Consider the following 18,621-nt stretch of genomic DNA (forward strand, 5'->3'; position numbering starts at 1 on the left):
TACTGAGAATGTCGAGTCAATCGACTGTGATTCGATGGGACAGGCAGAGTGGGAGGAGGCACCCACAGCGAGCTGCCGCAGAAAGTAATAAATCGTCAAACAGACGCTACAGAATCACAAATCCATCACAGGCAGTCAATCGCCGTTGAAAGAAGCATGGAGCCGTTGAGCGCCGTGGGTCAGAAGCGGCAGCCACCTGTGGATTGACTTCTAGTACGCCAAGCTCGCGACGTCATGGGCGAAGCCCCAGTTGCGATCCGCCATCTCAAATCCCATCTCCTGCATGGCAATCTCTCCATCGACCATTTGCGACGTGTTTTGGCAACTTTGGCCGGCCATGTCGCCTCGATGGAACTCTTGCCTCCTGCCTCCTGCCCCAGTGTGGACGCTTGCCTCAGGAGACGCTAGTGAGGGAGGCCGCGCTCTGATTGGCTGACAGCGGAATTGGCTGGCCGTGCGTCCGCTGCCAAGACCGGCCTTTGGGAGTGGGTTTCGTTTGACGTTCGTCTCAACGAGGACCGAACACTTCGCTTGGTCCAGAGCTCGAGCCAGCCTTCGTTGTCTTCTCCCGCCGGAGCCAAGCCAAGACTGGCCCATTCCCGCTGCCTCAGCAGCGCTTCTTCTTGTCTTCTTTCTTCTTGGTAGGCATCAGGACTGTCCGTTTGGAGTTTTTGCATCGAACCGCCTCTTGCTGACCTTCTCGCCGGCCACGAGCAGCTTCCCTTCCGCCTCGCCGGCCAGATCCCACTGGAAGCGCTGGACCGCGACCACCCGGCGCACCCTCGAGGGTTCCATGATCCACGCGGCTGGGCAGACACGATAACTCTGTCGGCTCTCCACAGCCGCAGCTTGGCATCTCGATTGATCGCACCACCTGCGAGGCGAGCGGCACCGCGCCGACAAGGCTTTCGAACCCTCACTTACACACACACACACACCACTGCCATTGAAATGATGGATCCTTCAAGCGAGGGGCTGCTGAGCCCCAGCGAAAAGAAGCACCGTCGGCAATCGTACGAATCGGAAGGCTCCGATCTGGACGCCACCGAGTTCCTCGACGCCGACCCCTTGGGACGGACCGCTGTCGCAAGTGGTAGAGAAACATCACCGTCAAGAGACGGCCGCTTCTTTAAGAAACCCGCCTTCCTCCAGCCTGGCGGCGGCAGCCGCGCCTGGTCGTGGCGCCGCCCATTTTCCAACTGCCGCCGATGCTGCATCTTCATCGTCGTCTTCATCGTCGCCCTCTGGCTCCTGATCGGGGCTGGCGGTGCCGTCGTCTACAAAAAGTTCCAGGAAGAGCCGCCATATGGCCAGTCGCCCCCCTGGTATCCGACGCCTCAAGGTGGCTCTACCAAGTCGTGGGCATCGAGCTACGCCAAAGCAGAGAGGCTCGTATCGCGCATGACCCTTGCCGAGAAGGTCAACGTCACCACGGGTGTCGGATGGTCCATGGGCCCGGCTGTCGGCTCCAACGGCCCCGCGAGCATCGTCGGCTTCCCACAACTGCACTTGCAGGACGGCCCCCTTGGCATCCGCTTTGCAGACAATGCCTCGGCATTTCCGGCTGGTGTCACTGTCGCCGCAACCTGGAACCGCAAACTGATGTACGAGCGCGGAAAAGCCCATGGCGCCGAGGCTCGGGGCAAGGGAATCAACGTTCTCCTGGGTCCTTGCGTCGGCCCGCTCGGCCGCATGCCTGCCGGAGGCCGCAACTGGGAGGGCTTTGGCTCGGACCCTTACCTACAGGGAGTCGCGGGCGCCGAGACCGTGCGCGGTATCCAGAGCGAGGGCGTCATGGCCACTATCAAGCACTTTATCGGAAACGAGCAGGAGCACTTCCGCCAGCCCTGGGAGTGGGGGCTGCCGCACGCCATCTCGTCCAACATTGACGACCGCGCCCTCCACGAGCTTTACGCCTGGCCCTTCGCCGACGCCGTCAAGGCCGGCGTCGCCTCCGTCATGTGCAGCTACAATATGGTCAACAACAGCTACGCCTGCTCCAACTCCAAGCTGCTCAACGGCATCCTCAAGGACGAGCTTGGCTTCCAGGGCTTCGTCGTGAGCGATTGGCTCGCCCAGCGTGCCGGTGTCGCCAGCGCCCTGTCAGGCCTCGACATGACCATGCCCGGAGACGGCCTCAAGTGGGCTGAAGGCAAGTCGCTTTGGGGTCCTGAGCTCACCAAGTCTGTCTTTAACGGCTCCGTCCCGCTCGAGCGCCTCAACGACATGGTCACCCGCATCGTCGCGTCGTGGTATCAGCTGGGTCAGGATGACCCAGCTCGATTTGACGGCAAAGGCCCCAACTTCTCATCCTGGACCGATGACAAGTATGGCGTCACCTCGCCTGGCAGCCCCACGCCGCAGGACAAGGTCGAGGTCAACAAGTTTGTCAACGTCCAGGCCAACCACAGCACCATTGCCCGCCAGGTCGCTGCCGAGGGCATTGTTATGCTCAAGAATGATAATGTTCTGCCCATCAGCCGGCTGGGCTTCACCGACGCCAAGCGTGATCTGCGCCGTAGGCACGAGGGCAAGCTCAAGATCGGCATCTTTGGTGAGGACGCCGCCCCCTCGCCCGACGGGCCCAACGGCTGCAAGGACCGCGGTTGCAACAAGGGCACGCTTGGCTCCGGCTGGGGCAGTGGTGCCGTCGAGTTCCCCTACCTCGTCAGCCCCGTCGAGGTCCTTCGCAAGGGGTTTGACGCGTCCAAGGTGACCCTTTCCGAGTACCTGACCAACACGCCGCCTTTCAGCAAGGACAAGGCGTCCGCTGACACGGACGTGTGCATCGTCTTTGCCAATGCCGATGCAGGCGAAGGCTTCCTCAAGGCCGAAGGCGTCAGCGGCGATCGCAACGACCTGCTGCTGCAGAAGGGAGGTGACGAGCTGGTGTACCAGGTGGCTAAACACTGCGGCGGTGGCCAGGGAGAGGTTGTCGTCGTCGTTCACAATGTCGGCCCCGTCGTCATGGAGCGCTGGATCGACCTGCCGACCGTCAAGGCCGTGCTGCTGGCCAACCTTCCAGGTCAGGAGAGCGGCAACGCGCTGGCTGACGTCATCTTTGGCGATGTCAACCCGTCTGGCAAGCTCCCCTACACCATCGGCAAGTCCCTCGAAGACTACGGCCCCGGCGCCAAGGTTATGTACATTCCCAACGGCGTCGTGCCGCAGCAGGACTTTAAGGAGGGCGTCTTCATCGACTACCGCCACTTTGACCGCGCTGGCATCAAGCCGCGCTTCGAGTTCGGCCACGGCCTGTCGTACACCTCGTTCGAGTTCGCCAACATTTCCGTCAAGGAGCAGAAGCCCAAGTCGCCCTTCCCCGCGCCGCGCCCGGCCCCCGGCGCCACTCCGCCCAAGTACAGCACCAACGTTCCCGACGGCAGCGAGGCTCTGTGGCCCGCCGACCTGCGCCGCCTCGACAAGTACGTCTACCCGTACCTCGACGATGTTGAGGAGCTCATCACGGACCGCTACCCGTACCCGGACGGCTACGACAAGCCGCAGCCGCCGTCGCCCGCCGGAGGAGACGAGGGCGGCAACCCGGACCTGTGGGACACCCACGTCACCGTCTCGGCCACCATCAGGAACTCGGGCGCGCGCGACGGCCAGGTCGTCGCCCAACTCTACCTGTCGTACCCGGCCACGGCCCTGCCCGGCTCCCGCGTCGCGCCCGCCGGCTCCCCGCCGCAAGTTGATATCATGGTAGAGCTTCCCGTCCGGGTCCTGCGCGGCTTCGAAAAGGTTGCCGTCGCCAAGGGCCAGTCGGTCGAGGTCGAGTTTGACGTGACGCGCCGCGACCTCAGCTTCTGGGACGTCGAGACCCAGAACTGGAAGATGATCACCGATGGCTCCTACACTTTTTCCGTCGGCCAGAGCTCCCGCGACCTCCCGCTACAGGCAAAGTGGTAGCGGCCTCTGTTGTATAAAGTTCCACGTGGGGACGGCCCCTTGGATCGTGTGGCTTGGATATATGGAGCGATGTAATACGGCTGGCATGGCTGTGGCTGCAGTATATTTTTGTGTTTCTTTTCTGGCGTTTCGGTATTTTGCTGGTCAGCTGGTTTTGTACGTAGCTTTGGAGCGTGAAAAAATACAGTGCTTCGAGCGTCTTCCTCTTGCAACATGATTGCCATACTGTCCGGCCCATACTCTCACACGGTGAGAACAATTTCCACAACCGCAACACAGCGCGTAAAATCGTTTCATAGCATAAAAGACCAGGGCGCCTGGGACCTGCCGAGGGTATAAGGTTGAAATAGGAATCGGAATATGATACAAATGAGTGAGTCTGGAATCAGACCCGAGAAGGCCACCGAAATAGATCTGCCAGACAAACAACGGACTTCCGAAGTTAGGCCCGGCCCTATTTGCTGGCCCCATCCGCTCCTCCCCCCTATTTCCCTTCACCGTCTCCCATCCTCGGGCGTATACGTGAGCCACTTCGAGTGGTCTGCTGCGCCCGTCCGCCGCATGGACACCGGGATGAAGCTCATGTCGCCGAGGCTGCTCTCGCTGTAGTACGTCGTCGGCTATCTCGGCGACAGGCCATGCCGGGGCCTCGGGACCGGAAATGGGGCTCGCCATCTAGGAGAAGATACCGATCTTTCGGTAGGCCCAGGTGACGGCGAAGCAAGAGTCGGTGCAGCCGAAAGAGCAGCTTTGTGTCGGAAAGAGCGAAGCATCAGTGAACAAGCGCGAGATGGGGAGCACAAGGCGGGGAGGGGGCTTTTTTAGTTGCCAACTTGCAGCCATAGCTAGCCTTTACTACTCTTCTATCCTTGTCACAACAACAGCCGCGCTTGAGGCCCGCCGAACAGCCTCGTGTGTGTTGATGGCGAGAACACGGAGGGGAAGCGACACGTCAGCTTGACGGGTACCGCCGGGGCAGGTATACTCACGGGTTGTCCTCGATGAGCGTGCTGTAGCACCAGCCGATGGGGCACCAGGGCATGCTACTCTCGGGCGCGGGGTTGCGGGCATCGCACTGGTGGCGCTGGGCAAATGGGTTGGTGGTCGGGATCGAAATCATTGTGGTCGAGTTGGTCGAGGAGTCGTGGGAATCGCCTCGGGTCCTGCTACTGTTAGAAGGAGGCTGTCTGGGGGGTGTGAGGAGCTGGATGCTCAGATATGGTACTCAAGGCGGCATACCGGGTGGAGCGAATACGATGGACCAGGCGAGGGGCCCGGAGAAGGAGGTCGTCGAGGTGGACGCGGATGTCAAAGGAGTGATTGTCTCTGACTGCGACGGGGGTAGGGCCCTTCAACACGGCGGGCGCCACAGAGCCATCCACGACTGGAGCTTGGCCGAGAATCGCGGAAAGGCTTAGAAGGCAGGACCCGGCGAGGGAGAGGAGGTTGAAGAGCATGGTTCTGTCGAGGGGTGGAAACAGGTGGAGACTTGTGTATTGTTGGCAGAGTGAGGGTCCAATGAGGAAGATCTGAGGTTCTACTGGCTGAGGCGCCTCAAGAGAAGAGCTGCGATGCTTGGAAAGAGTGCTGGCTTTGTTGCTGGTGCTACCGAGACTGGGCGAAAAGCGCTTGGCTTTTGAAGGGAGCCGCCGAGTTCTTGATGATTGATGTCGGCGGCGACTTGAATGGCGATGCCCGCGGGCCAAGGGGAGACTGTGGTCGGAAGATGCACGCGAGGGCTGGAAGCGAGGGTTTCTCGCGGGGAAGGAGAGTTTGGCTGAGCTGTGCAAAGGAATGACTGGCACTTGTTTGCCTAGATGGTTGTTTGCTCAAAGGAGTGACAGATGGTCGGAAAGGTGCCAGATGAAGGAATGAAAATGCGGTGCAGCGTAGAGGGTGGGAGGAGAGGAAAGGCTGTGGGAGTTGGTCTGTGGTGTTGGGGTTGGAGGAACGAGCAAGGGAAGGGCGAGGTCGGAGAGGCGCCAACCCACCACCTACCTACCGCAAGCCTCTGGACCCCAGACCCGAGTCCTCCCGCTCGCGGAGTGCGGGGCACCAGCGAGCGTGGGGTTGGCCTCCATCCAAGCGAGGCATGTTGAGGTGAAGAATATCTGACGAGGAAGGTGCGGCTAGTGCTTGGTAAGGCACCGGTCGTTCCTGCTCTCCTGGTATCCTGGGCGGCACCGGAGGGAGTGGGCCCACTGGAGCTCCTAGACGAGAGCGAGAAAAGCACAGGTACCAGAGATGACATCACCTTTGCAGTCTGATGAGGCTCAAGGGTTGGAGCACATGCTGGGTGTGTGTCTGCTGCTGTGCTGTGTCTTGCTAGGCTATCAGCTCTGGCGGCCCCCTACCATATACCATGTATCCGGCCCAATAGACAGCCCAAATTTCAGCCACACAGGCTTTCAGGCTACTTGCGGGGAGAGATATGTGCTTCTATAACCTGCCAGCTGTGGTGTCCTCGTCGCTGGCTTTCATCTCGGCGTTGTTTCCAGACCTTGTGGCGTCGATGGCAGCGCGACATTCTCCTGGCTGGACCGGCTTCGTAAAGGCCATGCCCTGCATTTTTTAATATTCCTTGGAGGAACTGCCAGCTGAAGGCTAGGAGGCGCTGGTGACTAGAGGTGAGCCGGAAGAAGACGAGTGTGCCATGACTTGCGTGAGAACGCCGCCGAAGCGACTAGGCTGTGGAATAGAGAAGTGAGAAATGGCAGGAGGCTATCGGCTCCCGAGGATAAAGAAGGGAGACGAGACAGCTAACAGGACCCGGGGCTATATGCCATGGATCAAAGAAACGAGAAGGGACAATAGTTAGTGCCCAGTAGGTGCTCGGCTGGAAGGAAGATCGGATGGAACAGGTCGAGAGGCTCCGGCTGATTCAGCAAAATGGTATCGGCTACGTCTACCACCAAGAACAAAGCCATCTCGACAGCCTCGCGAAAAGTCCGTCGTCCTCGAGAGCCGCAGCCCTTTCCTCCATTGCCCTCGTCTCCGTTTCAAAGTCCAGCACCGCCCGAGACACGGCCATCCGCTCCTCCTTGGTCCAAAACCCCACGCTTTTGGCCAAGCGCTCCAGCGCCATCAATAGCACTGGAAATCCCGAGTCCGCCTTCGCTCTCTCGTCCGGCAAGAGCGCCTTCGGCGCCCACGCCCCCATTCTGGCCCTGTGGTGGGCTCGCTCGTCCGCGTTCCGGCCGTAATCCGGGCCCAAGACTGCTGGGGACAGTATGGATGACATCGGTAGGCCCATAATCTTGGGGATCCAGACGCGCTCGCCTTTGGGGAGACGGGCCCCGCGGCACCCTATCCGGACGCGGGCCAACGACGCCGGAAGGATCTTGACCATCTCCCAGTCCAGGATCGCGGTTATGGCGTCCCTCTGGCGGTCCCAGATGATGTTGCCCCTGTGGCAGTCGTGATGCCAGAGGCGCGGTCGCAGCGCTTCCTCCATCGAAGGACCCCGGGGCTTGGTGTCGGGAGCCCTGATCGCGAGCTCCAGCCTCCTGTGGGCGGAGGCAAAGGCCCGGATCGCCGGCACGACCTGCTCTCGAAGCATGGCGAACTGGACGTCAAGCAGCCCCGCCCTCTCCCAAATGCGCCCTTGTTGGGAAGCCAACGCCTCCGCTTGGACTTTGGCGTGGTCGCTGCACCCCTCTGGCATCGGAACGGGCTCGGCATCCACGTGAAACCGGTACTGGGCCAGCATTGCCAGCCCCCAGCCCTTGGCAACGGCGTCGAAGAATTCCCAGGGCGTGGCGAACGGCCCTGGCAGCAGTGGGCTTTTTTCCAGCCCTGACCCGACGGCCGCGAAGACGAAGTCGACCATGGGGCCGACATAGAACTCGGAGGTTTCCCAGTTCCAGTAGAGGCTGCCGTAGGATTCGAACTGTTGCCCCCACATTGGCCTCATCGCCGCGGTGGCTTGCCCAGCCGCTCTCAACGTCAGGCCGGATGTTTTCCGCGGGTCCCATGGGCCACCGTCGGCTCGGATCCGCGCCTGTTTGCAGGTTTCCATGACCGACTCTCCCTTGGCAATCTCCAGAAACATGCAGTCGAGGCCCAGGGGGTTCTTGGCACTAGAGTCAAAGAAGAGAACCCTGGGGGTGGGCACGCAATGGGCGTGGGCAAACAGGATGGTCGCAACCTCGCTTTCGATCTTGTAGTACGGCGCAATAGGGAGACCCACGCGGACCAGAAACTGGGAGGGGTATTTGGCGAAGAAAGGCTGTTGACGCAGGTCTCCGGCCCGATGGTGCAGGGTGACTTTGAACAGGACGTTGAAGTCACCGGAGCTGAAGGGCTGCACGGCGAAAATGTCGGGGAAGCCTGCCGGGAGAAGGTTCCTGCCAAGGTAAAAGCGAAGGAGGTCGTAAATGTCGCTGCATGTTGGCGTCTTCTTCCAGCTGGCCCTGAGCCCTGCCATGTTGACATGCATCCATCTTTGCTGCTCTGCCGAAACCTCGCGGGGGTTCCGGGGTGCTGATGGCTGAAGCTTGATAGGGAGGTATGTGGACAGCATGATGGTAGATGGTGAAAGGTTCTATCATCAAGACTATGATGTTCAACTGGGCGAAGAAAGGGAGTGTGGCAATGATATATAAGAAAGAACGTTTCCTTTTTCCGATAGTGACCTGACCCAAAGGTTCTAGAGGAGGGTTATAAACTTCAGCCATGGTGGTGTCCATTGTGACTTCTTGGTGCGGCGTAGAGGTGCCTTTACGTGGATTGGGGACTATGGAACCCTCAAAAGGTAATTATCCATTGTACCAATCATCAACATACTTTGGTCTCCAACGCCATATGGGGGTTGCTCCTACATGGCGTCGAGCATGTCGCCATAGAAGCGCTCAGCATGCCGTTGAAAAGACACAAATAAACCGCGGTGCGCGACGACAACGGAGATGGTCGGGAAACCATAAATCAAGCTAGGTGAAGCTGTAAACAAATGTGCCGACGAGGCATTAGTGCTGCTAAGTAGCGCTGCGACGGCCGGAATCCGGAGTCGACATGATGACACAAGGTTGGGCGATTGCATCCATTTCGCTCGAGTCGGGAGGGTGGCGCTGCGGCCCGGAGTCGTGTCGGCCTTGGGAGTGGGCAGGGCAAAAGTCGCGATGAGTGGTGGAGCCAGAACATCACGGTCATCTCGCGCCTGCGGAAAGACGGAGCAGGCAGCATAGCGCTACGCACATGATAAATACCAATAGGCAAGCGCACTCTGGCATCAAAGGAAAGCGCAGGACAAATGTATTCTATAAAAGCCAAACAGCTCAAACAGTTCTACCTTCTCCCGAGGGGACAGCACTTGCAACCACAGAGCCAGGGTCTCCCTTCCAGCCCCTGAACGCCCTCGCCGGCAGGCGCTGCTCAAACATGATGTCGATCTCGAGCTGGTCGCGGTCCTTCATCTCGGGCACGTACAGCCACGTGCCGACGACGGCCAGGGCGGAGAAGCCCGCGAACAGGAACCCGACCTTGGGGCCCGAGCTTCCCTGGTCGGGGCTGTAGATGTAGGGCAGGGCGATGCTGAAGACGCCGGCGAGCAGCTGCGTGGCCATGCCGGCGAGCCCCTGGGCGCGGGCGCGGAGGCGGAGGGACGAGGTCTCGCAGTTGACCACGTGCGCGGCCGGCCAAGCGCCGACGCTGACGGACGCCATGGTGCCCATCATGGCCACCGAGACGAACCACCTCACGACGGTGGCGTTGCCCGTCTCCATGAAGCAGCCGGCGATGCCGATGGACGTCCACAGGGCGCTGCAGGCGGCGAGGGACGGGATGAGGAGAGTGCGCCGGTTGAAGCGTGCGAGGAGGGGGAGGGAAATGAGGTTGGAGAAAAGCCCGACCAGGACGCCGGCAAGCATGAAGAGCAGACTAACCCTCGCCTCGACGCCAATCATCTGCAGGAAGTAGCTGGCCGTGGCGAAGAGCGGCAGGCCAAAGAGGTTGGGCAGGCACCGCGCAAAAACCGTCACCAGCGTGCGACGCGTGTCGACGCCCCGGAAGCACTCGGAGTATGCCACGTCGCGCTGGCCCGCCTGCTCCCGCTCGGTACGCACGATGCCACGGATCTCCTCGAAGGCGGCGTCGCGCTCCGCCTCGGTCGGCGACGAGTCGAGCCGCGCGTGGCTGGCGCGAGCCGCGTCGAGCCGGCCGACGCGGACGAGCCAGGCGGGGCTCTCGGGGGCCAACAGGGCGACGGTAAGCGAGAGTGCTGTGAAGGGCCACTGGGTGGCAAAGGCGGCGCGGTACGAGGTGGCGCCGGGCAGGTTTAGGAGGCCCTGGACGACGAGGGAGCCGACCAGTTGGCCGACGAGGGTGAAAATTGGGTAGAGAGCCACGCCTGGCCCACGCAGGGCCGAGGGCAGGACCTCGCTCGTCCACGTCTCGACTGCGCATATCAGGGCCCCGTTGGCGAAGCCGTGGGCCGTCTTGGCGAGGAGGAACACGCCCCTGCGGGTGTCCATGTCTGCGGGCAGGTCCGAGACGAAGGCGACGGCCACGCAGACGGCGGACAGCGCTGAGGCGAACGCGAGAGTGAGGCGGCGGCCCATGAAGTCCTGGGCAACTCCGGCGGAGAAGGCACCGGCAATGGAGCCGACTGGCATTATCCCGTTCCACAGGCCGATCCAGAGAGCTGGGATGATGCGTGTATCGCCAAAGGGCTGTCCAAAGTCATGTCTGCTAGAGTTAATGGGATCCTACCGAGCAGCGAGGTGCGCAATGTCAAGGGAGAGTCAAGGGAGACTTACTGGAATTGGGGCAAGGAAGCGACGTTGCTCACGATAGAGATGTCGAAGCCAACCAGGATGATGCTGGCACATTGGAGAAACACCCACAGCGATACCTTGGGCCACCTGCGCACCGCCCGGATTATGGAAAGCTGCGGCTGTTGGACGCTGCCGAAGTCGCTGGCTGGGCCACTCTTGGACCCCTCGCCGACGCCATTCTTCTCCGCGAGCCCGTTGTCGGCCATTGTTGTCAGGGCTCAGTGTTGGCTCGGTCGCTGGACCTGATATGGCGGAAAGGGCCGGTGGGAAGACGGGGTGGTTGGGCGACCGAGGGAGGACGAGAGGCGGCGTTTATCTGGGATTTCGGCTGGGGGCTAAGACATCGGCCCCGAAAGCACAGACGGCGGCGACCTGGAGCAAGCAAGCGTCCGTGACGGATGGCAGGGTTGCACTGCAGCAACTCCTCCACCGAGACATCCCCAGGCTGGGCGTTCGCCTCCATCAGCGGTTAGGATTGGGTCCAAGGAGAGAGCCCCTGTGGCTTGGTCGACCTTGAGATCAGATCAAGGCTGAAGACTATCTAGGGACTCCACTTGATGAGGTCCAGGAACCTTGTATTCGAGAAGGAATCGAGGCCAGCGTGCCAGCACACTGAGATCAATGCCTGCAGAGGGTTGAGATGGCTCTATCTGGCAGTGGTTTGCTGCTGTCTGGCCTGCGGGACATGCACGCCTGCAAACAGCCGAGATCGGGCCCACATCTCTGCGGCAAGGCCCACCATTACAAGGTCGGGGTGCGGGAAAGAGGGGGCGAATCCATTGGCGTGCAAGACATTAAATATACATCGGTTTGGCTTGGTTTTCTAAGGAAGAAAATGTATCTTGCTCCACCGCATTAGTGTTTGTGATCCCTGGAACCTATACGAGCACCCCCACCATCTCTCCCCTACCTGCCTATTCCAAACACCCAAGGTAGCACCTGCAGACCACTGATGCAACCGCCAGCCGCCAATCAATGCGCCCCTTAGCTCAGCAGCTCCCCGTACACGGCCCTCTCCAGCTCGTCGTACAGCTTCGTCACGACCCCGTCGCCGAGCGGTTGCGTCTGCACCACCAGCACCGCCGCCACCCCCGTCTGCCGGTCCATCCACCAGTGCGAGTTGCACATGCCCGACCACTGCAGCGAGCCGCTCTTTCGTTTGCCTTGGGCGTCCCGCATGTTGACACACCCGGCCAGCGAGTGATCGAGCGGCATATCGGGCGGGAACTCCGCCGCCAGGGACTTCCAGCGGTCCGCGTATTCCTGCAGCCCCGCACGCTGTCTCTGGTCGAGCTGTGGGGCGAACATGTCGTCCAGCGTGTCTTGGCTAACGAGCTCGCCGGCCATGAGCGCCCGGAGGAACTTGGCGTAGTCTGACGCCGTCGTCCACAGCCCCGCCCCGCCGCTGTCGATGGCGTCGGCGCCCATGTCTCGCGGGTCTGCGCCCGGCGAGAGGGAACCGTCGTCCTCGCGGACTTGCCACGCCACCGTCCGTTCCGCCACTTGCGGTCCCAGCTTTTCTGGCCAAAAGGTGGTGGATTGCATGCCGAGCGGGCCGAAGATGGTCTCAGACAGGTGCTCGCCAAGGGTTTTGCCAACCATTTTCTCCACGGCCTGTCCAGCCCAATCAATGCTGGTCCCGTAGGACCACCCTTCTCCCGGAACATATTTCAGAGGCGTGGTGAAGCCATCCAGGGTCGCGCTCAGATTCGTGCGTCGCTCGACCGTGGCGGCCCATTTCGACAAGTCCTCCTCGATAATATCATAACCCATGCCGGCGGTATGGGTTAAAAGCATCCTGCCCCCCGCTTGTCAGCGACGTGTAGATATGCGCTTGCGAGCAAGACCTTGCCTTAGAGTGATCGGCCGCTCGTTCTCCTCCAGAATGGGCTGCCCAATACTGTCGAACCCCCGCAGAATCTGCAGCTCAGCCAGCTGGGGGACCACAAGGCGGACATCGTCATCCAGGCCGACAGCCCCGCTCTCGGCAAGCTTCATGACGGCCGTCGAGGTGATGAGCTTTGTCATGGACGCAACCCATGTGAAGGAGTCGACGTCCCAGGGCTTCGCGTCCGTGGGAAAGTCGATGCGTCCCGCCGAACCGCTGTAGAGGACGCCTGTTGCCACCAAGTCAGCCGTAATAGGCGCGGGCATTCTGTCGCGGCTTCCTTACATACCATTCTTGTTTACCACGACAAAGGAGGCACCAAGAACTTTGTCCTTGGTGTCTTCTTTGTCGGCGGCGTGCTTGCGGAGAATAGTATTGAGCGTAGATGCCATGGTGAAAGATGGCAGACCAAGGAATGGATTTCCGGCGATGGTGTGGGACAGCAGCTCGAGCCTGGCTTTAAGCTCGCGCGCCACCAAAAGTTGGGTAATATGTTGGTCCGGATTTGTCATCGCATGCAGGACGCGTATCGATCGGTTAACCTCGGTATTAAATCCATCAACTCTCACCCAATTGTGACATAACGAATGACCGGCAGAGACGTATCCCAAGCCTCCTTGAATATCCTCCCAATGCCCAGCCGACTTGCAATCTGGCGCGCAGGGTCCCACTCAACGAGCATTACGTTGTACATCTGCGACTCATCCGAGTACGTCAGCTTGCCGCTGATGGGGTCGAATCCCTTCACATAAGCGCCGGAAAGGACTATGAACCCGTGCCGCTCCCTAGTAACTTCTTCCGGCCCGTCGCCGTTGAGGATCATATGCCCCGCGAGCTGCCGGCTGTTTCCCGTAGCGCAGAGAATATTCGCCTGGATCGGGCTCCTTGCCGAGGAATTCACCTGGAATTCTTCCGGGGTCCGCCAGCTCCTGCGGTCGATGGTGAAGAATGAGCAACTGGTCCAGAGTTGGAGGTATGGGCCTCGCATGTCGGGGAACTCGAGTGTAGGGACTTCTCCGGCTTGGCTGGCCACTGAATCAAAGGTCGGCATCCAGGAGAGCGAGTTGGAGCTGAGTTTGCAGCCGAGAGGGACCTCATCGATGCCGATGCCAACTTGGTTTGCTAGGCGAGGGGCTGTTGTTCCATCTTTTAGGTACCACTTGATGTTCGGTTCAATCCATTCCCTCCCGTCTGGGCTGGTAGTGTCATATTCTGCCCGGCCTATCCAACCAGTCCAGGACCAACTGGGGAATCGTGTACGGCGACAATCGCGTCGAATTTGGCGAACGACCGGCGTCCACAGCAACGCCACATCCAAATAGCTTTCGGGCAGAGCAGCTAAGAAACTGTTCCCGATATGGTGGCTCAGCTGGCTTGATATGCCCTCGAAAGCGTTGATGATGTCGTCGGAGTAGGTGAGGTTTCTTTTGGTGTACTCTTTTACCGCGTTTGCGTACTCGGTGAACACCGCCGGCCGCAATAGGGGCTCGGGGAGGTGGTCCTCCTGGATTTCAACTATGGGTGCGGGGGCCTGGCCAGCCGCCCAGCGAGGGGATAGTTGCTCGAGCCGGGGCATTTGACCGGTCCCGACTTTCGCCGCGGCTGGCGCGTCCTCGTAGAAGACGGCCGTTCGGCATTGCCAAAAGACTCCGCCTTGGTAGAACAGAAGCAAGCGTTTGGATAGCAGCTGCTCCTGAAAAGCCCATCCTCGAGAGCCCCAGATGGAACCGGCTGGATCGAGAGGAGGATCAATGGCGACGGCGGCACCGAGACCGGGCCAAATTTCCTCGCGGATCTGAGTGATATTTCGGCCTCTGGTCCCGGGCCGGACCCCAGGGAGACCGGTGTCGGCGTTGTCCCCGTCCGCAGCAACGATGGTGAGCAAGGCACCGCCATAAATCTTGTCCATGGCCTTGATCTGGAGAGCCTTGTCGGGAGCGTCCTGGATGATGCAGAGCTGGTCGGCCCAGAGATATCTCTCACCAAGAGCCCTTACCACCGTGGCGGCGTCGACGATGGTTTGGGCAACGCGGGTTTCCTGAGAGAAGAGGCTTCCCTTTTGCGCCAGAACTGGTGCGTTGCTACTGCCCAGCTTCAGCGACTGGACCTGACCCCATACGTAGCTTAGAGTGACGTATCGCGCGTCAGGCGGCGCGACTACGACACACTCATCGACGGCGTCGATGAGACGAAGCGTCGTTTCTAGACCAAGTCGTACCGGTCCGGAAACGACACCGCAGTCGTTCGCGTGCTCCCTTCCGCAGCTAGCGATCCATTTGCGGCAGGCACTGAGATCAATCTGGTTTTGCTCGACCTGGTTGTACAGGGAATCCGGCATTGTATCGGAGATTGGGATCAAGCTGAATGCAAGCATCCTCGACATATCCAACGGCGACGGGGGCGGAGAGATGGTGGCGCACAAATAGCGACTCCCTATGTCTGAAGGCGAGACCTAGAAGTGGCCCAGAGAGAAGGCGAACCTAACAAGAATCCCGTCTCGGTGGTCCACGATGCTGCGAGGAGCGACATACTGCTGTGCCGCCCGAACGAGCAGACGGCAGAATGCACAGACTTCAGCATTGGCCGAAGCGTTCCGCAGAGAGAGGGGGTCTATCAGGTCGGAAGACCCGAACCCGAATATGTCGTGGAAGTCGAGCCCCGCGCAGTTGAGGCATTCACCAAACGGGCCAAGCCGAGGTCTCAAGGGCGCCATCACGGATGCCCGCGAGCTTTTATTTTCTCGCAGCTATATAGTGTAAGATGCGGAGCCTGTTGGAGTTGTAAACAAATACTCATCAATTGAGAGATGCGAATACAGAAGCGGTGATTGTCTGCCATAGGTAGGTAGCTAGGTATGACGTCAAGGATAGAACTCGAATTAGGCATCGATGAGACCCCGTTGATGTCCAATTTTATCATGTGAAATTACACGTGGAAACCGGCTAGCTGCAGCGCCACGCTGAGCGAGGCTGACTGGCCGCCAAACCCCGCGGGGAGGAGACGTGGTAAAGTTGTTGGAGAACAGGGGCACCAATAAATGCGAGACCTTTTCTGCGCATTCGAAGACCGGCAGAGCAGGCGGGAGCGTACGATTCTTGTCTCGCCTACCTGGCTTTTGATGTCGATGCGGCGCCCCGCTCTCGGCGTTTATCTCGGATCTCGGACCATGCCCAAGTTATAAGAAGCAGAGGGAAATGTTTCCTCTTTCTTTTGCCACTTCCCTACAACTCCTAGTCCAACCCTACGCAAGACATCGAACCGAACAATCTATAACACTTGAGGGATCCAGATCCCCGCTTCACCACCAGCCCATCATGTACGTGGTCCTATTCGAGACGAAGCCGTCGCCGGCCCACCAGTCGACCTACATGTCCATCGCGGCCTCCCTCAAACCCTCGCTCGCTCTGGTCGACGGCTTCCTCTCCAACGTCCGGTACCGGTCGCTGACCCGGCCGGGCTGGCTGCTGTCGCTGTCGACGTGGGAGACGGAGCGCGCGCTCGTTCGCTGGCGCGCCGCCGGGACGCACCACGGCGCGCAGGCCAGGGCCCGCGGCGGTGTAATGGAGGACTACCACCTCCGGGTCGGGCAGGTCGTCGCCGGGGACGGCGGCGCGGAAGGGCTCGACACGACCGAGGTCGGGGCCGCCGCGTGCGTGATGCTGGTGTACGGGCGGGCCGACGGCCTCGACGATGGTCCGTCGGATGCGTCGGAGCTGGCTGCGTCCATGGGCCTGTCGCTGGATGGGCGTGACGGTGCGACGTTGGAGGAGCAGGGGCTTGTGGCTTGGGACGTCTTCCAGGCGGTCGACGGTTTGGGAGAGCTTGTCTTGCTGTCGTCGTGGCGGGACGAAGCTGACAGCTCTCGATTCCACGGCGAGGTCGGGAACGGTCAGCTGTCGCAGGGAAAGGTGCAAAAGGTTCGGGTACTGAGAGATTATGGAAAATACGACAGACGCGAGGCGCCTCAGTTCTTTGAGGATGCGCCCGGCGGCGAGACAACACATTAGGCCTCGGACATAACCTTGGAGATGTCGGTTTTGGCCAATATTTCGATTAATGCGCTTTTGTATGTTATCATTCTAATTACTTGTGTGGCCGCCTTGCATCCTAGGTTGACTTTAATGGTTACCTTTGCATGATCTGCTTAAAGGCCTGCAGCGAAACCTCTGGTTCTGCATGTCGTGCGTGTCAGCGGTATACACTATACCCTCAGACAGAGTTGCAGGATCACGACCTACGGTAAAACGGGACCTCGTGGCCGGCATCAAAAACCCTCAGCCAGCTGAGGGACCCGGCGGTCTTGAACTCGCCGTACTGCTTGCCACCGACGGTATAGGAGCTCACTGTGGTGTTTTTGAATTCGTCGGTCTTTGCGTGCGAGACCATGTCCGCGACCTCGAGGTTGCCCATCCAGTTGCAGATCCAGTCTGGCAAGGGTTAGTTGTGGGCAGGGGGAAAGGGCGGTTCCGGGAAAGCAACTCACCGGCGTCGCCGGCCCAGATCAGGGCGTTGGTGCCACGCTGCACCACGGTCGAGAGGCGGCCGAGGAACGAGCGGGAGTCTATGAGGGTCAGCGGGGGGGATGATTTGTAGGAGGAAAGACGAGAAGATGACGTCTACGCATCGACCAAAGGCACATACCATCGCCAGAGTTGTACATGGCCATGTACGGCTTGTCCGGACACTCGTCGTACCGCTGCCGGGCGCCAATGGCCCTCTGGACCTCGGGGTTGCTCAGATAGCCGACGTGCGTGTCGCGCGGCCCATCGCGCGACTTGGGCGAGACGCGGACGTCGTACGAGTTGAAGTCGCCGGCGTCCTCGATGGGCGCCTCGGCAGCCTTGGCGCAGATGTCGGCGGCCTTGAGGCAGTCGCTGTTTGACCCGGTCGTGCCCTGGCACTTTTGCATGGCCGGCACGCAGTCCCTGTCGACGGCGGCCACGTACTTCTGGTGTTCGTCGGCCCCGATCAGCTGGCGGTGGTTGTTGCGCAGCGCAAAGTCGGCGTAGGACCGGTGCTGCGTTTCTGGATGGATCCAGCCGTTGTTGATGCCGAGCGCGACGAGGTTGGTCTTCTCGCCCTCGAGGCAGCCGGCGTCGATGCGCGCATTCTGCTCGTGGATGTGGGCCGCGAACTCGGGCCCGTAGTGGCCGCCGTACGACTCGGTCCAGAGGCCAAAGTCGCGCGACGTGTAGGCCGGGAAGGCGGCGTAGAAGGCCTGCAGCATGTTCCAGACGTAGCCGGCGGCGACCACGGTCGACGTGGCGCCGTCGCTGCCGTAGCTGAAGCCCGTGCCGATGGGCTGGTCGACGTACAGCATAGCATGTTGGCAAAGGTGTTCCACGAGTTCGGGTTGACGACGGGCTGGCGCGCGCCGTCGGGGAAGTGGCACGGCCCGTTCTCTTGGAACAGCCCGATCATGGACGAGCAGCCCGGCCCGCCGTTGCGCCACATGGTGAGGGGGGCCGAGGTCGGGTTGGAGCGGGCCTCGAAGAACCAGTAGAACATGTTCATGTCGTTGCCTGGGGGTTGTCACTTGTCAGCGCTACGTGGGGTAGGAGGTGAAATTACAACACTTACCGACCGACATGTAGCCAGAGGTTTGGTTGACACCTTTTGTGGTCTCGCAGATGCCCGAGTTCTCGACAAACTGCAATGTCGTGCCCGTGACATCGTGCTTGAAGAGGGTCTGCTTGATGCCGTTGTACTCATACAGCCGACGCGGGTTCCGACGGTCAGCCGTCGTCAGCTCGGGGGTGGGAGTCGCGAGGCAGTGTGCCGTCGCCACAAGCCAGAACACTGCTGCTGTTTCATTGTGGTGGTATTATATTGAGGAACTACTAACGGTGATTACAAAGGTAGTAAGCAGGTGCTGTATGCAGCATACAGCTGCAACATGCATGCATATGTAGGAAGTGACGGATGGAGACGGATGTAAGGAACGGACGGGGTGATGCGGATGCCCGAGCCTTTTCAGACGCATCAAGACGGCCGCGATGCCCTCTGCTACCGACATGGCGCCAACCCTGCCGCCATGGCGGGTATCTAGTC

The 18,621-nt window shown here is 60.4% G+C and overlaps 9 protein-coding genes across 9 annotated transcripts; 2 read left to right on the forward strand and 7 right to left on the reverse strand.

Annotated features, from left to right (window-relative positions):
- Window positions 1-174: 174 nt before the first annotated feature.
- Window positions 175-795, reverse strand: GGTG_12066 (hypothetical protein; the record flags this gene model as incomplete). The annotated part of the gene is made up of 2 exons (XM_009229959.1): window positions 175-588; window positions 697-795. 2 exons carry the CDS (start codon window positions 793-795, stop codon window positions 211-213), a joined length of 477 nt encoding a protein of 158 aa, XP_009228223.1. The 3' UTR covers window positions 175-210.
- On the forward strand, window positions 547-4,177 carry GGTG_12067 (hypothetical protein). Its single transcript, XM_009229960.1, has 2 exons — window positions 547-641; window positions 718-4,177. The coding sequence occupies exon 2, from the start codon at window positions 952-954 to the stop codon at window positions 3,910-3,912; it is 2,961 nt and encodes a 986-aa protein (XP_009228224.1). The 5' UTR covers window positions 547-641; window positions 718-951; the 3' UTR covers window positions 3,913-4,177.
- Window positions 4,178-4,582: 405 nt separating this feature from the next.
- On the reverse strand, window positions 4,583-5,369 carry GGTG_12068 (hypothetical protein; the record flags this gene model as incomplete). Its single annotated transcript, XM_009229961.1, has 3 exons — window positions 4,583-4,660; window positions 4,902-5,075; window positions 5,152-5,369. 3 exons carry the CDS (start codon window positions 5,367-5,369, stop codon window positions 4,588-4,590), a joined length of 465 nt encoding a protein of 154 aa, XP_009228225.1. The 3' UTR covers window positions 4,583-4,587.
- A 1,448-nt stretch (window positions 5,370-6,817) lies between these two features.
- GGTG_12069 (hypothetical protein) lies at window positions 6,818-8,434 on the reverse strand (the record flags this gene model as incomplete). The annotated part of the gene is made up of 1 exon (XM_009229962.1): window positions 6,818-8,434. The coding sequence occupies one exon, from the start codon at window positions 8,432-8,434 to the stop codon at window positions 6,818-6,820; it is 1,617 nt and encodes a 538-aa protein (XP_009228226.1).
- Window positions 8,435-9,079: 645 nt separating this feature from the next.
- Window positions 9,080-11,324, reverse strand: GGTG_12070 (hypothetical protein). Its single transcript, XM_009229963.1, has 2 exons — window positions 10,665-11,324; window positions 9,080-10,593 (listed from the first exon to the last, which is right to left on the reverse strand). Exons 1-2 carry the CDS (start codon window positions 10,886-10,888, stop codon window positions 9,186-9,188), a joined length of 1,632 nt encoding a protein of 543 aa, XP_009228227.1. The 5' UTR covers window positions 10,889-11,324; the 3' UTR covers window positions 9,080-9,185.
- A 114-nt stretch (window positions 11,325-11,438) lies between these two features.
- GGTG_12071 (hypothetical protein) lies at window positions 11,439-13,094 on the reverse strand. Its single transcript, XM_009229964.1, has 3 exons — window positions 12,860-13,094; window positions 12,535-12,799; window positions 11,439-12,480 (listed from the first exon to the last, which is right to left on the reverse strand). Exons 1-3 carry the CDS (start codon window positions 13,080-13,082, stop codon window positions 11,667-11,669), a joined length of 1,302 nt encoding a protein of 433 aa, XP_009228228.1. The 5' UTR covers window positions 13,083-13,094; the 3' UTR covers window positions 11,439-11,666.
- Window positions 13,030-15,437, reverse strand: GGTG_12072 (hypothetical protein). The gene has a single exon (XM_009229965.1). The coding sequence runs from the start codon at window positions 14,951-14,953 to the stop codon at window positions 13,136-13,138; it is 1,818 nt and encodes a 605-aa protein (XP_009228229.1). The 5' UTR covers window positions 14,954-15,437; the 3' UTR covers window positions 13,030-13,135.
- A 74-nt stretch (window positions 15,438-15,511) lies between these two features.
- GGTG_12073 (hypothetical protein) lies at window positions 15,512-16,816 on the forward strand. The gene has a single exon (XM_009229966.1). It carries the CDS (start codon window positions 15,765-15,767, stop codon window positions 16,575-16,577), a length of 813 nt encoding a protein of 270 aa, XP_009228230.1. The 5' UTR covers window positions 15,512-15,764; the 3' UTR covers window positions 16,578-16,816.
- GGTG_12074 (hypothetical protein) lies at window positions 16,608-18,618 on the reverse strand. The gene is made up of 5 exons (XM_009229967.1): window positions 18,151-18,618; window positions 17,212-18,092; window positions 17,054-17,131; window positions 16,809-16,997; window positions 16,608-16,742 (listed from the first exon to the last, which is right to left on the reverse strand). The coding sequence occupies exons 2-5, from the start codon at window positions 17,888-17,890 to the stop codon at window positions 16,696-16,698; spliced, it is 993 nt and encodes a 330-aa protein (XP_009228231.1). The 5' UTR covers window positions 17,891-18,092; window positions 18,151-18,618; the 3' UTR covers window positions 16,608-16,695.
- Between the last annotated feature and the right edge of the window lie 3 nt (window positions 18,619-18,621).

Source organism: Gaeumannomyces tritici, assembly GCF_000145635.1.
Source record: "Gaeumannomyces tritici R3-111a-1 unplaced genomic scaffold supercont2.7, whole genome shotgun sequence".
NCBI lineage: Eukaryota > Fungi > Ascomycota > Sordariomycetes > Magnaporthales > Magnaporthaceae > Gaeumannomyces > Gaeumannomyces tritici.